Below are 16,270 nucleotides of genomic sequence, written 5' to 3'. Positions count from 1 at the left end.
ATCTGTACATGCGACCATCTATCCGCACTCATCCTGATGCCACATGAAGCATATTTTAGGTGTCAATTCCATCACTTTAGACTTGGGATACATGAAGGGTTGACAACTTCTCAAAAAAATCACGGACAGACAATATTTTTTACGGACACAATGGAAAACTATAATAAATCATTGAGATCCTAAGTGATACTTGTCTACAGCCCATAATTCTGCTCTGAAGACATCAGCTGCAATCAGTGTGAATTAGGAGCGGCTCACACAAGAATATCAAAAATCCTTCAGAAAAGTTGGATGAGTTTTTCTCATTTGTCATCCGTGCACAACCCGCTTTTATTCCCAGCAGCTATTAACCATTTGCAGGACCATGTACAGCTTCCTATGTTCCTGAACTACAATGTATGCGTAATAACCAGATGCTAGACCGTGGCTCCGCATGGAATCTGATTTTTTTCTCATACCCATAGACCTGAATGGGCGAGTCTCGATTTCCGGTAGAAAGCAGTGGAGGCTGCGATTTTATGCATACGCTGATCCAATCAGGGGAAAATAATGGCTCATCTGCACTGCCCCACTGAATAACATGGGTCTAAGTGGGGGTTTTATTCACGGACAGCACTCGGACCGAGAATACTGTAGTGTGAATGAGCCCTTATGGTCAGAATAGTCTGCCCAGGTTTCTCTAGAATAAAACAAATCATGGACATATCTAATTAGACCAGGGAGATATAGTGCCCTATTTTACGGACTGTCCAGGAATTTCTGGCTGGTGACTTGGATACATGGCGGCTTCGTGGCGTGACATAAAGACATAAAAGATCACAATGGTGAATGGCGATACCAAATGTGATGATCGCCAAAGAGATCGCGCGACATAAAGGGACCTCAGCACGACTTTTGCCTAAAGCCCATCTGCGCCTGTGACTGTGCCATCATAAGCCGCAATGTAAGTCATGTCTGACTGTGACCTCTGCTATTTCTCTTTTCAGAAAAAAACAAGGGTCGCAGAAAAATCGCCCCAATTTTTTTTAGCGCATCTTGTCTGAGGGTTGATATCCCGGGTGTAGTGAAGCCTCGTGAAGTGCGACACGCCAACACGTGCCCAATGTGCACTCACACCTATTAAAGGGAATCATTCGGATGTGTAAAACCCAACCATCTCCTTCCCTACAAGTCTGAGTAATGCCCGTCTCCATTATCGGAGCCCAGATCTGAGCTGTCAGGAACAAGTCACCTATTGCCCCTTCCTTGACTTCACAAGGCTTGGGCGGTCACGTGAAGGCATTCTTCAGCACAGGTGATTAAAGGGACACGCTGGCCTGAGTGCTATTACCCGCCAGTGGCTAATGCCCAGCTTGTGGCTATAATGGAGGCGCCCAGTCACACACGTTCTTACCAACTCTGTTGTCTTGGGCATCGCAAGTGATGAACAGGAACAAGTACAGGAGCAGAGACACTGCTTGGAGTCCCAGGTCCAGAACAACAATCTTCATCCTGATGACAGGTTGTCACAAAAAAGTCAGAAGAAACCCCCAGATTTTTTTTTTTTGGGGGGGGATTTTTCCTTCTTTTCCTTATTCCCAACACCTACTAGAATCCAGAAGTGTTGTATGTCCCTCAGATCAAATCAGAAATCCCAGATCCCAGGAGATCGGAAGCTAAAATCCACAGGAGAGCCGAGGCTGATCAGTCTGCAGCCGGCGGGGCTAGCCGCGCACCATAGTCCGGAGTTGGGAAACTTTTGACAGTTTCAGCCGGTCCGTGTCTCACAGTCTGATCACAATACGAGGGAAATGTGGCATGCCTGGATTGTGACGTCACGGAGAGGTGTGTCCCATTCCACTACCCTTCCCAAATCCTCCTCCCGGCTGCAGCCCGTGTATTCTTACCGGCGTGGATGTGATCTGTAGTGCGGTGTCTGCACCGCCACCTAATGGTCACAGGAGGAAGTCACGCTCAGATCTGTCATGTTTCGTGCACTTGTCAGGTCATTGCGATCTTCTGTTCCGTCTGGTTTCCAGGAACTGCAGCGCTGTGCGCTCAGTACACGGAGAAGTCCACAGCACAGCAGGAGTGATAGAACCAGCAGAGTCACTGTGTGTTGGATGCAGCAGAGCTCACTGTGTGTTGACTGCAGCAGAGCTCACTGTGTGTTGACTGCAGCAGAGCTCACTGTGTGTTGACTGCAGCAGAGCTCACTGTGTGTTGGCTGCAGCAGTCACTGTGTGTTGACTGCAGCAGAGCTCACTGTGTGTTGGCTGCAGCAGAGTCACTGTGTGTTGGATGCAGCAGAGTCATTGTGTGTTGGCTGCAGCAGAGCTCACTGTGTGTTGGCTGCAGCAGAGTCACTGTGTGTTGGATGCAGCAGAGTCACTGTGTGTTGGATGCAGCAGAGTCACTGTGTGTTGGATGCAGCAGAGTCACTGTGTGTTGGATGCAGCAGAGTCACTGTGTGTTGACTGCAGCAGAGCTCACTGTGTGTTGGCTGCAGCAGAGTCACTGTGTGTTGGATGCAGCAGAGTCACTGTGTGTTGGATGCAGCAGAGTCACTGTGTGTTGGATGCAGCAGAGTCACTGTGTGTTGGATGCAGCAGAGTCACTGTGTGTTGGCTGCAGCAGAGCTCACTGTGTGTTGGCTGCAGCAGATAGGATAGAATAGATATATACACATAGAATAGGTGCATATATATATATCAATAAACCAAAGGAGGGGCCATTAAATAAATACATATGCAGCGCGCCCAGAGTCCTGGTCGTTGCAGTACTGTGGCTTCGCCACTAAGGGGAGCTATGGTGCGTCTGATGGCACTGAAAGAGTTCATCTGATCAGGTATCACAGACACCAATACATTTCACAGTCGGGCCTCCGGTGGGAGCTAAGGGTTCTATTCACTAGGCCACTCCCCACCATAGTGGGTAAACTGGGGGTCAGGCAGGAAGTTAGATGAGAAAGCTGACTGGGTTGGAACCAGGCAACACCTTGTGGCAGAGGGTGTTGTGGGGGAAGATACAGTAGGGTCTCTGTCAGGGGTGGGATCCTGACAGAGGCTTGGCAACTTGAACAAACGTAACGGGACCGTGCCTGCTCAGCATAGCAGCGGTGCCCAAGGAAGGATCAGAAGCGAGATAGATTGTGCTGAGTGAGAAACGAGATCAAGCAATAGGAGAATACCAGTAGGGGTCGTGCTGTAAGACCGAAGCAACACCCTACTGAGGCGCACTACCGGTGGCCGGAACGCCGAGAGGGTATTTCAACATCCAGCTTCAAGCAATACTCTAAACAGCGGCAGGGCAGTCAGTCTAAGGCGGGCTGTCTAACTTATATCACCTATGCAGTCTTGGGGGCAACTTGTGGAGAGGGGCGACTCTAGGGTCCCGGAAGAGCTCCGAGCCTACCCGTCAAACGGGTGCCGTCCCAACCAGAACACCAGGGAGGGACGGAGGATTAGCAGAACATCATCTAATCGAGTTGTGAGGGAACTTAAGAAACAGACACAGCAGTTGTGGGGACTTTCTGTAAGCACAGCAGGGAAGGACCACAACACATAGCGCTAGAAGGAAGGCACAGATTTCCACCTGCTAAGAGAACTCTGGAGGTGCCATTGGACCGGCCGGACTTGCGCAGCCTGGTTATCCGGATTCCGGACTGAGGACCCAGAAATCTTCAGTAAAGAGGTAAAGAGACTGCAACCTGGTGTCCTCGTTATTTACTGCACCGCACCATCTACATCCGTCACATCATTCACTGTGCGCCCCTCGGCAGGGTCACGGACCGGGCCTAGCCACCGTGACAACCCCAGAGCAGAGACTCAGAGGCCCGGTACCGGGTACCCCTCGGCCCTGCGGCAGTGGGGGCGCTACAACTTGGCGTCACGAACAGGATTTACTTAAGCCTGAAGAATCAGGTCATGTGTGCCTTGGGACTGTGATTTGTTGTGCTTGGACTGTACTTTATTACAAAGATTGTGCTGTGCCATTTACCGCCAAAATCCGCCGCCATTATAGCGCTGAGGAGAGCGCAGGAGAAGAAGAGGGGCGTGGAGTGGGCGTAGGCAAGCTGGAGAGTGCGAACAACAATGGCCGCCCAGTCTAAATATTTCTGTGTCCTGAGGACGTGTCCGTCAACAGCTGAGGTCCGCCTCCTGATCCTGTTTGGAGGGTGGAGACCATGTAGACGGGGCCGCCCACGAAAGAGACCGCGGGAAGAGGACACTGGAGAAGGAGAAAAGATGGCAACACCGGGAACACCGCGTGGGACTGACCCGATTCAGCCTGAGGCTGCGCCACTCGACACAGCCCCAGATGTGCCAACGTTGCGGGGACTGACCCTCACGGAGCCACCGATGGGCCGACCCCCCTTGCCACCGTCTGAGGAGTGTGTAGCTGCAGCCGAGGCCCGCCGGATAGCACGCCGCTTGGAGTCTGATGCCCGTGTGCTCGCTCGGCTGGGCCAGCTCACGGAGGTTCGTTTGTCTCCGGTGTCCCCTGCTCCTCCCAACCCGGCCGCGGCTGAAAGTGCGCTGCAGACGCAGGGCCTGTAGATCATGCCAGAAGCCGAACACCTGCGGCGTTTGGTGGCTGCATGGCGAGACCGACCACAACCGGCAACCCAGGTTGATCTGACCAACGTCGCAGAGGTCCCATCGTCCCACTGGGGTGTAGTGGTCTCCTTCAACCCCCGACATGGAAGAGGGGTTATACAGGAGATCGGGGAGCCGCTACAAGTCCACGTGGACCGGGAGGAGGTAGAGCCCTGCGGAGGAAGGTTCGCTCGCGACCTGGAGCCAGGTGATGCTGTAACCTACACCAGGTGGAGGAGGGCAACAGGCGAAGCTGGCTGGATGGCTCGGGGCGTCCAGCGGTGCGTCGCGCTCCAGGCCGCCGCTGAAACATCCGAAGATGAACCTCCTGTTGAAAAGGCAATGGAACCTGTCCCTGCGGAGCAGCAGGGAACCCGGATCCACCATGTACCTTGGGGGCGTGCCGGATCATCAGTGAAAAGAGCATCGCGGCGAGGGATCCTGTCATTGCTGGGACCAGAACCGCTTCCTGGATCGGCAGCACGACCCGTTGGTCTGGTGAGGCCCGGTAGGAAACCACCTTCTCTACCGAAAAATGAGTGAGCATGAATGCTTTATATATGTAAATAGTTACTGTTCTCTTATGTTGCTGCTAAAACCCGTCCAGGGTTAACTTTTAAAGGGATCCCTTAGTTGACCCGGGATCCCTATTGTTTTGTTTGATTTTTCTAAAGTTTTGCACAAAGTTTCCAGAACTGCCGCAATCATGAACAGTGCATGATACAAACTTTTTGTACATAGTTAGCACCTTATTAAAGGTGCTCCCTACTGGTTTTACTTCAAAAAGGACTCTTTGTGAAGATACCACACTGGAACCTTTGCCGAGTACGGACTGGTAGCTTGAGAAGACATGCTACCTCATAGAGACTTGGTTCCCTCTTAAAGGGGATGTTCATTTGTTGCACTTAAATGGTGATATTGCTTTAAAGGCTAAGAGATAGCAATAATGCTTTGATGAAAAGAAAGTGACGATAATGTTTATATGAGAAAGTTATATGTATCCAACTAGTTAATTGTAAAGAAATGCGGATGATGTTCCCTGAAAGAAAGTGAAAGCTAGAAGAAGGATGCAGTGGGCCCGTAGGGGTAGACGTGGTGTCCAGCATGCATGTTAGTGAGAAAGATAATGAGAAGGTTTAATGTTATGTAAAGAAAATGGTTGATAATGTTGATAGACAATGAGGATAGAAGGTAAACCCTGAGTCCTCCTAGGAGTCATGTAAAAATGGCTCGGTGCTCTTAAACTGAAAGTAATGTTATGCTCTATACTGTGTATAGTAGTTGAAAAGGCAGTAGGCCCGGGCTGAACGGGGCGGTCCTGCATAGAAAGGAGAGGCAGTAGGTCTGGTGCCGTTAGGACAGGCGGTCCTGCAGATTTAAAGAAGGAGAATGAAAAAGTTAAATTGCCTTATAATGTGATTATAAGAAGGTCTTTAGTGGATTCAGAGTGTATGTCCTTAAAGGCAATGTTAAATTATTGTTCAACAATTTTGCACTTAGTAGAATACCCGGTTGGGTAACAGAAAGTTAGTTATAGCATGTTGCTATGATATTTAACCATGTTTGTAACGTTCAAGTGTCCTCACCTCCCATAAAGGGAAGCTCTGTTTAAGTATACTTATTGTTATTGCACTCAATAAAACTGTATGTCTTTTTGCTAACTTGTATTGTTGTTTTCTTCTCAGTCCCGGAGTACTGTGTTTAACCAGGGGGGAGTGCAGCGCCCTAGAGTCCTGGTCGTTGCAGTACTGTGGCTCCGCCACTAAGGGGAGCTATCGTGCGTCTGATGGCACTGAAAGAGTTCATCTGATCAGGTATCACAGACACCAATACATTTCACAGTCGGGCCTCCGGGGGGAGCTAAGGGTTCTATTCACTAGGCCACTCCCCACCATAGTGGGTAAACTGGGGGTCAGGCAGGAAGTTAGATGAGAAAGCTGACTGGGTTGGAACCAGGCAACACCTTGTGGCAGAGGGTGTTGTGGGGGAAGATACAGTAGGGTCTCTGTCAGGGGTGGGATCCTGACAGAGGCTTGGCAACTTGAACGAACGTAACGGGACCGTGCCTGCTCAGCATAGCGGTGGTGCCCAAGGAAGGATCAGAAGCGAGATAGATTGTGCTGAGTGAGAAACGAGATCAAGCAATAGGAGAATACCAGTAGGGGTCGTGCTGTAAGACCGAAGCAACACCCTACTGAGGCGCACTACCGGTGGCCGGAACGCCGAGAGGGTATTTCAACATCCAGCTTCAAGCAATACTCTAAACAGCGGCAGGGCAGTCAGTCTAAGGCGGGCTGTCTAACTTATATCACCTATGCAGTCTTGGGGGGCAACTTGTGGAGAGGGGCGACTCTAGGGTCCCGGAAGAGCTCCGAGCCTACCCGTCAAACGGGTGCCGTCCAAACCAGAACACCAGGGAGGGACGGAGGATTAACAGAACATCATCTAATCGAGTTGTGAGGGAACTTAAGAAACAGACACAGCAGTTGTGGGGACTTTCTGTAAGCACAGCAGGGAAGGACCGCAACACATAGCGCTAGAAGGAAGGCACAGATTTCCACCTGCTAAGAGAACTCTGGAGGTGCCATTGGACCGGCCGGACTTGCGCAGCCTGGTTATCCGGATTCCGGAGGACCCAGAAATCTTCAGTAAAGAGGTAAAGAGACTGCAACCTGGTGTCCTCGTTATTTACTGCACCGCACCATCTACATCCGTCACATCATTCACTGTGCGCCCCTCGGCAGGGTCACGGACCGGGCCTAGCCACCGTGACAACCCCAGAGCAGAGACTCAGAGGCCCGGTACCGGGTACCCCTCGGCCCTGCGGCAGTGGGGGCGCTACACATACGCTCAACCATAAATATAAATAGAGAAACCCAAAGGAAAATGGACACTAGAGCAAGTAAAATTAGTACCAGTCAAATTATATGTAGGTATATATATATATATATATACACTCACCGGCCACTTTATTAGGTACACCATGCTAGTAACGGGTTGGACCCCCTTTTGCCTTCAGAACTGCCTCAATTCTTCGTGGCATAGATTCAACAAGGTGCTGGAAGCATTCCTCAGAGATTTTGGTCCATATTGACATGATGGCATCACACAGTTGCCGCAGATTTGTCGGCTGCACATCCCAAAGATGCTCCATACAAGGCAGGATGGATCCATGCTTTCATGTTGTTTACGCCAAATTCTAACCCTACCATCCGAATGTCGCAGCAGAAATCGAGACTCATCAGACCAAGCAACGTTTTTCCAATCTTCTACTGTCCAATTTCGATGAGCTTGTACAAATTGTAGCCTCAGTTTCCTGTTCTTAGCTGAAAGGAGTGGTACCCGGTGTGGTCTTCTGCTGCTGTAGCCCATCTGCCTCAAAGTTCGACGCACTGTGCATTCAGAGATGCTCTTAGGCCTACCTTGGTTGTAACGGGTGGCGATTTGAGTCACTGTTGCCTTTCTATCAGCTCGAACCAGTCTGCCCATTCTCCTCTGACCTCTGGCATCAACAAGGCATTTCCGCCCACAGAACTGCCGCTCACTGGATTTTTTTTCTTTTTCGGACCATTCTCTGTAAACCCTAGAGATGGTTGTGCGTGAAAATCCCAGTAGATCAGCAGTTTCTGAAATACTCAGACCAGCCCTTCTGGCACCAACAACCATGCCACGTTCAAAGGCACTCAAATCACCTTTCTTCCCCATACTGATGCTCGGTTTGAACTGCAGGAGATTGTCTTGACCATGTCTACATGCCTAAATGCAGTGAGTTGCCGCCATGTGATTGGCTGATTAGAAATTAAGTGTTAACAAGAAGTTGGACAGGTGTACCTAATAAAGTGGCCGGTGAGTGTATATATATATATATATATATATATATATATATATATATATATATATATATATAGTACAGACCAAAAGTTTGGACACACCTTCTCATTTAAAGATTTCTCTGTATTTTCATGACTGAAAGTTGTACATTCACACTGAAGGCATCAAAGCTATGAATTAACACATGTGTAATTATATACTTAACAAAAAAGTGTGAAACAGCTGAAAATATGTCTTATATTCTAGGTTCTTCAATGTAGCCACCTTTTGCTTTGATGACTGTTTTGCACACTCTTGGCATTCTCTTGATGAGCTTCAAGAGGTAGTCACCGGGAATGGTTTTCAATTCACAGGTGTGCTGTGTCAGGTTTAATAAGTGGGATTTCTTGCCTTATAAATGGTGTTGGGACCATCAGTTGTGTTGTGCAGAAGTCTGGTGGATACACAGCTGATAGTCCTACTGAATAGACTGTTAGAATTTGTATTATGGCAAGAAAAAAGCAGCTAAGTAAAGAAAAACGAGTGGCCATCATTACTTTAAGAAATGAAGGTCAGTCAGTCCGAAAAATTGGGAATACTTTGAAAGTGTCCCCAAGTGCAGTGGCAAAAACCATCAAGCGCTACAAAGAAATTGGCTCACATGAGGACCACCCCAGGAAAGGAAGACCAAGAGTCACCACTGCTTCTGAGGATAAGTTTATCCGAGTCACCAGCCTCAGAAATCGCAGGTTAAGAGCAGCTCAGATTAGAGACCAGGTCAATGCCACACAGAGTTCTAGCAACAGACACATCTCTATAACAACTGTTAAGAGGAGACTTTGTGCAGCAGGCCTTCATGGTAAAATAGCTGCTAGGAGACCACTGCTAAGGACAGGCAACAAGCAGAAGAGACTTGTTTGGGCTAAAGAACACAAGGAATGGACATTAGACCAGTGGAAATCTGTGCTTTGGTCTGATGAGTCCAAATTTGAGATCTTTGGTTCCAACCACCATGTCTTTGTGCGACGCAGAAAAGGTGAACGGATGGACTCTACATGCCTGGTTCCACCGTGAAGCATGAAGGAGGAGGTGTGATGGTGTGGGGGTGCTTTGCTGGTGACACTTTTGGGGATTTATTCAAAATTGAAGGCATACTAAACCAGCATGGCTACCACAGCATCTTGCAGCGGCATGCTATTCCATCCGGTTTGCGTTTAGTTGGACTGTCATTTATTTTTCAACAGGACAGTGACCCCAAACACACCTCCAGGCTGTGTAAGGGCTATTTGACCAAGAAGGAGAGTGATGGGGTGCTACGCCACATGACCTGGCCTCCACAGTCACCAGACCTGAACCCAATCGAGATGGTATGGGGTGAGCTGGACCGCAGAGTGAAGGCAAAAGGGCCAAAAAGTGCTAAGCATCTCTGGGAACTCCTTCAAGATTGTTGGAAGACCATTCCCGGTGACCACCTCTTGAAGTTCATCAAGAGAATGCCTAGAGTGTGCAAAACAGTCATCAAAGCAAAAGGTGGCTACTTTGAAGAACCTATAATATAAGACATAATTTCAGTTGTTGCACACTTTTTTGTTAAGTATATAATTACACGTGTTAATTCATAGTTTTGATGCCTTCAGTGTGAATGTTCAATTTTAATAGTCATGAAAATACAGAGAAATCTTTAAATGAGAAGGTGTGTCCAAACTTTTGGTCTGTACTGTATATACAGTATATATATATATATATATATATATATATATACATACACCTATCCTATGTGTATATATATATAGTCTATCTATTCTATTCTAACTTGTCAGTGTGATTTTACTGTAGCCGCATATGAATTGCTGGCTTTTCAAAGGAGCAAGTGCTCTGCGATTTTTTTCTCGCATTCATTGACTTGCATTGAACTCGCTACTCCTTACGAATACCCGAGTATTAGGACCTGCTCGTTACGAGTATAGCGAGTCCCAATATTTCACTACTCGCTCATCCCTAATTATGGTCTTTGTTCCTGTATGCATTTGCAAACATTAATCTGGCTTTTTTATGTTTCTTTTTCATATTAATACTGTATAAATTATGAGAGCTGCCTGCTGCTCAAACTTTAGAGTGTCAGCAGGCAGCACCCCACTACTTTTATAGGGCCAGCAGGGCGTCTTGTGGACAGATGAGGCTAAGATAGAGTTTTTGGTAAAGCGCATCATTGTACTATTTACTATAAATGGAATGAGGACTACAAATAAAAGAACTCAAAGTTCTAGTCAAATATGATGGAGATTCAAAGATATTTGGGGGTTGTTTTGCTGCCTCTGGCTCTAGGTGCCTTGACTGTGTGCAAGGCATTATAAAATGTGAAGATTCTCAAAGGATTTTGGGTCACAATGTAGTACCCAGTGTCAGAAAGCAGCGTTTGCATCCTACTGTAGGTCATGGGTCTTCCAGCAGGACAATGACAACAAACATACTTCAAGAAGCACCCTAAAATGGATGGAAACAAAGCTCTGGAGAATCAGAAGTGGTAATTCCAACTGAAGTAGCATAAAGTCTCCGACCAGGTATGGACTGGGGCTAAAATTCAGCCCTGGCATTTGAAATTACACAGGCCCATGCTGTCCCCATCCCCAAGCAATGGATGGGATATATTACTAATATTACCCTGGATAGAGGAAAGCAAGATGTACTACAAGACCATTATTTCTAATGATAACTGTGGCCTGCCGGGGTAAGTGACTGAGTCAGCGACTTTGTCCTCCATCACAACTCTTAACAGTATGGGTGTCTTGAGAACACAGATTCTGTTAACAACGCAGCAGACAAGGCAACCCACAACCAGACAGGCCCTTCTGGCATTTGCCAGAATTGCCAGATGGCCAGTCCGGCCCAGTCTCCGACCACTACCTCTTGCATACATATGTCTAGCTTGGAGACCCAATGGTTGTAAAGCACAGAGGAATCATGGAGGACTCTAGTACGGTCGGCAATGTACTCCTTCAGCATCTTCCAAAATGTTTCCCTCCTTGTCAAAGTACCCTGCACATAAGGCCCTGGGTGCTAGGACAGTCTGAAAAAACTGTCCCAGATCTTTCAGAGTGTTCCTGTGCCTCTACTGCATCTGGTGTGCATCTTCCTTGACCCAACTTCTTGGTTGTCCAAGGAACTGTGACCTCTGCCGCCAACATTGTCTGATGGGATTTTTTTAAAATAATTCTTCAAATAGGGCCTTTTGGCATTGCAACATTGTATTAGACCTCTCCGAAACAGGAAAGCTCTCCTTTAGCGTGGGTATAGAAGGGTGACCGGCCAGTAATTAGAAATGCATACAAGACAAGGGTCACAGGGAAGGCAGCGGAACACAAACTCAGCCATGTGTTGCAAACTGTCAACAGCCAAGACTGCCCAGTCCCCACCAAGAAGACAACTGTCCATGTTGTCCTCCTCGTTCTCTTCCTCGTCTTCATGCCATTCACGCTGAACAGACGAGATGAAGGCGGTGTGGGTACTACCATCTGTAGCGCAGGCAACCAGCTCCTGTTCTTCCTTCTCCTTCTTGTTATAACTCAATCCGCATTGAGAAGATGAGATCAGTCTGGGCTGTGTAGCATCACCCAGTATAGTTTCTTGCTCCATCTCAACTTGCTCCACCTGCAAAGCCTCCTCCTTAGTTGTGAACTACGAGTGTTTCAGTAGACAGAGAAGCAGGATGGTGACGCTGATTATAGCATCATCACCACTCACCATCTTGGTCGAGTCCTCAAAGTTTTGGAAAACTGCACAGATGTCAGACATCCATGCCCACTCATCAGCTCTTATGTGCGGAGGCTGAATGGAATACCGACATGTATGTTGTAGCTAATATTCAACTACTGCCCTCTGCTGCTCACAAAGCCTTGCCAACATATGTAACATTGAGTTCCAACTCGTGGTGACATTGCACACCAGCAATGATGAGCGAGTATACTCGTTGCTCGGGTTTTCCTGAGCACGCTTGGGTGGTCTCCGGATATTTGTGAGTGCTCTGAGATTTAGTTTTCGTTGCCTCAGCTGCATGATTTGTTGCTGTTTGAATACATGTGGGAATTCCCTAGCAACCAAGCAACCTCTACATGTATTCAGGCTGGCTAGCAGCCGTAAATCATGCAGCTGCATCAACAAAAACTAAATCTCCGAGCACTAACAAATACTCGGAGACCACCTGAGCATGCTAGGGAAAACCCAAGCAACGAGTATACTAGCTCATCACTACACACCAGTTGATTAGCTGGAAGTTGCAAATTTTGCTGCAGCACTGCCAGGGCAGCAGCAACTATTGCTGATTTGCGGAAATGGGCAGACATGCGGTGTACTTTCATAAGTAGCTGTGGCAGATCTGGGTATATTTTGAGAAACCGTTGAACCAATAAGTTGACTACGTGGCGTGGGCCAGGCATGGTATGTGTGCAAGCTTGCCAAGCTTCAAATCTGCCACCAGGTTACGTCCATTGTCACACACGGCCATGCCTGGTTGTAGGTTCAGGGTTGAAAGCCTCAGATCAGTCTGGTCTTTTAGATCTTTCAACAACTCAGTGTGCAGTGTGTGGTTTGTCACCTAAGCAGATTAACTTCAGCAGAGCTTGTGACCGCTTTGCTGCTGCAGGGCTTCCATCTTGTGACTGATGTTGACGTTTCTGAGATGGAGGATGAGGAAGAAGAGGTGCAGGAACTGCTGTAGAAGGTGGGGGCAACCCCGATTGAACCACGGCCCGCAATTCTTGGTGTCGGTAGCACGTGTTCTGTCTTAGGGTCCGACTGGGTGCCACAGGATTAATGACCTCAGCCAATACATTTAGGCCCCAATTTAGCTGACTGAACTTTAAGTTTAATATTTTGAGCAGACAACCACGCCTTCTCCCCAACCCAAAACACTGGCCCTGCAACCCGTCTCTTATCCGCAAAGAACTTATACTTTCTCTGTGCTCTCTCGATATTTCTTTGAATCACCTGCCACAACTCTTTCAAATGCTGTACGGCCCCATCGACCACCGGACACCCGGAGTCCAAACGTGAGAACTCCCCGAAATGCGGACTAAAACCATAGTTTGCCAGGAGAGGGGACATACCAATGGACTGGCTCACATGGTTGTTAAATGCAAACTCAGCCAGCACAAGGCATCACACCAATCATGTTGTCTAGAAGTGGACAAACAATGCAGAATTTGCTCCAATGATTGATTGGTTTACTCCATCTGACTATTAGTCTCCGGATGGTATGCGGAAGAGAAAGACAAAGTGATACCCAATTTTTTTTCAGAATACCTTCCAGAACATGGAAACAAACTGCACACCACGGTCAGACACCACATTCAATGGCACTCCATGCAGACGGACCACATGCTGCACAAACAACCTGGACAAAGTTTCCGCAGAGGGCAAGGCAGTCAATGGTACAAAATGAGCTTGCTTACAAAACCTGTCCACCAATACCCACACCACAGTTTTACCCCTGGATGGAGGGAGATTGGTGATAAAATCTATGGACAGGTGTGTCCACGGTCTATCAGGAATTAGCAACGGTACCAATTCCCCAGCCGGCGGGTTATGAGAGCTCTTAGCACGTGCGCAAACCCCACAAGCAGACACAAATTTTCCAACATCAGTAGCAAGCGAGGGCCACAAAAGACCCTCACCATGGCCCCCCCAGTCGCCAAGATCCCCAGATGTCCGCTCAAGGCTGACTCATGGAACTCACGGAGAAGCCTGAGACGCAACTGTACAGGAACAAACAATTTACCATCAGGCTTAAGGTACCGTCACATTTAGCGACGCTGCAGCCATCTAGACAACGATCCCGATCGCTGCAGCGTTGCTGTGTGGTCGCTGGAGAGCTGTCACACAGACTGTTCTCCAGCGACCAACTATGCGAAGTCCCCTGGTAACCAGGGTAAACATCGGGTTACTAAGCGCAGGGCCGCGCTTAGTAACCCGATGTTTACCCTGGTTACCAGCGTAAACGTAAAAAAAACCAAACACTACATACTTACATTCCGGTGTCTGTCCCCCGGCGCTGTGCTTCTCTGCACTGTGTAAGCGCCAGCCGGAAAGCACAGCGGTGACGTCACCGCTGTGCTCTGCTTTCCGGCCGGCCGGCGCTTACACAGTGCAGAGAAGCACAGCGCCGGGGGACAGACACCGGAATGTAAGTATGTAGTGTTTGGTTTTTTTTATGTTTACGCTGGTAACCAGGGTAAACATCGGGTTACTACGCGCGGCCCTGCGCTTAGTAACCCGATGTTTACCCTGGTTACCAGTGAAGACATCGCTGAATCGGCGTCACACACGCCGATTCAGCGATGTCTACGGGAGATCCAGCGATGAAATAAAGTTCTGGCCTTTCTGCTCCGACCAACGATGGCACAGCAAAATCCTGATCGCTGCTGCCTGTCAAACTCAATGATATCGCTAGCCACGACGCTGCAACGTCACGGATCGCTAGCGATATCGTTCAGTGTGAAGGTACCTTTAGACCTGGGAGCTTGAGACTGAGCCTCTAGAATCTCCCACAAAAAAAGAGACCATCTGGCCTACCTAGGAGTCAACCTTTTGGCCAACTTAATGTATGCCAGGTTCTTATGGTCGGTCACAACAGTAGTGGGAAGAGTAGCACCCTCCAAAAAATGCCTACATTCCTCAAAGGCCAACTTGACAGCAAGAAGCTCTCGATTGCCTACATCATAGTTTTTTTCGGCCGGAGAGAACTTCTTGGAAAAGAAGGCACAGGGTCTCAAATTCATCAAAGTGGTGGGCCCCTGTGACAACACAGCCCCCATCCTCACCTCCGAAGCATCAACCTCCACAATGACAGGCTTGGACGGATCCGGCTGGATCAGAACCAGAGCGGACATAAAACTCTTTTTAAATGACAAAAATGATGCTACGGCTGCATTAGACCAATTTTTAACATCCGCCCCCTTTTGTGTCATATCAGTGAGGGGTTTGAGCACTTTTCCAACTTAGCAAAGAGTTGGTTCTCCCTGAGCCTCTCTAGAAACCAAACACAGATGATCAAGATGAGTTTGCTTATCAGGGGAATAAATGAGGATATCATACAGATATATGACTACAAAACGTTCAATAAAGTCAGAGAACACAAAATTGATAAAATTCTGAAAAACTGCTGGGGCATAACAAGATTTTCGAACAATCACCCAGATGTGAGGAATGCCATCTTCCACTCCACTCCCACTTGTCCACTTCCCGTCCCTGTATCAGATTATAGGCCCCCATAAATCTAGCTTGGAAAACCATTTTGCCCCAGACAGTTGGCTACATAAATCAGGAATCAGAGGAAGCGGATATGTGTTTCAAACACTGACCTTATTAAGTTCCCAAAAGTCGGAGCAAGGGCGAAGACCACCGTCCTTTTTTTTTTTTTTTTAACAAAAAAGAACCTGGCTGCCACAGGAGAAGCAGAGGAGCGAATGTGCCTTTTACGGAGACTCTCAGAAATATACTCCTTCATAGCAACCCTCTCAGGACACGAGAGGTTGAATAAGCAGGCCTTGGGCAATTTGACACCCGGAATCAGGTCAATAGCGCAATCAAAGGGGCGATGGGGTGGCAGAGCCTCAGCCTCACTTTTGGAGAACACATCTTCGAAGTCTTTCAGGTACTCCGGAATACCTTCCAGACCAACAGACGAGACAGATACATATTTCAAACAATTGATAGCACAGTTCGGACACCACTGAACAATCTCCCGAGCCACCCAATTGATGACCCGAGCCACCCAATTGATGACCGGGTTGTGACACTGCAACCAGGGAAACCCCAGAACCAACCCCGCAGGTAGATTGTCCAGCATAGAACAGGCTATGTGCTCCAGGTGTGCAGAACCCACCTTG

General features: G+C 48.2%; 1 protein-coding gene across 3 annotated transcripts in view; it reads right to left on the bottom strand.

Moving 5' to 3' along the window:
* The window catches only part of EGFR (epidermal growth factor receptor), a 213,867-nt gene extending 212,095 nt beyond the window's left edge, over positions 1-1,772 (bottom strand). For all 3 annotated transcript variants that reach the window (XR_013216866.1, XR_013216867.1, XM_077269149.1), the window contains exon 1: positions 1,394-1,772. Coding sequence is in view for 1 of the 3 variants with exons in the window: in XM_077269149.1 (XP_077125264.1) it covers positions 1,394-1,490 (97 nt within the window). In the remaining 2 variants the exon portion in view is untranslated. The remainder of the gene's footprint in view (positions 1-1,393) is intronic.
* Between the last annotated feature and the right edge of the window lie 14,498 nt (positions 1,773-16,270).

Source organism: Ranitomeya variabilis, chromosome 6 (assembly GCF_051348905.1).
Source record: "Ranitomeya variabilis isolate aRanVar5 chromosome 6, aRanVar5.hap1, whole genome shotgun sequence".
In the NCBI taxonomy this organism is placed as follows: Eukaryota; Metazoa; Chordata; class Amphibia; order Anura; family Dendrobatidae; genus Ranitomeya; species Ranitomeya variabilis.
Note: the sequence above shows the minus strand (reverse complement) of the source record. Positions and strands in the feature narration are given on the sequence as shown.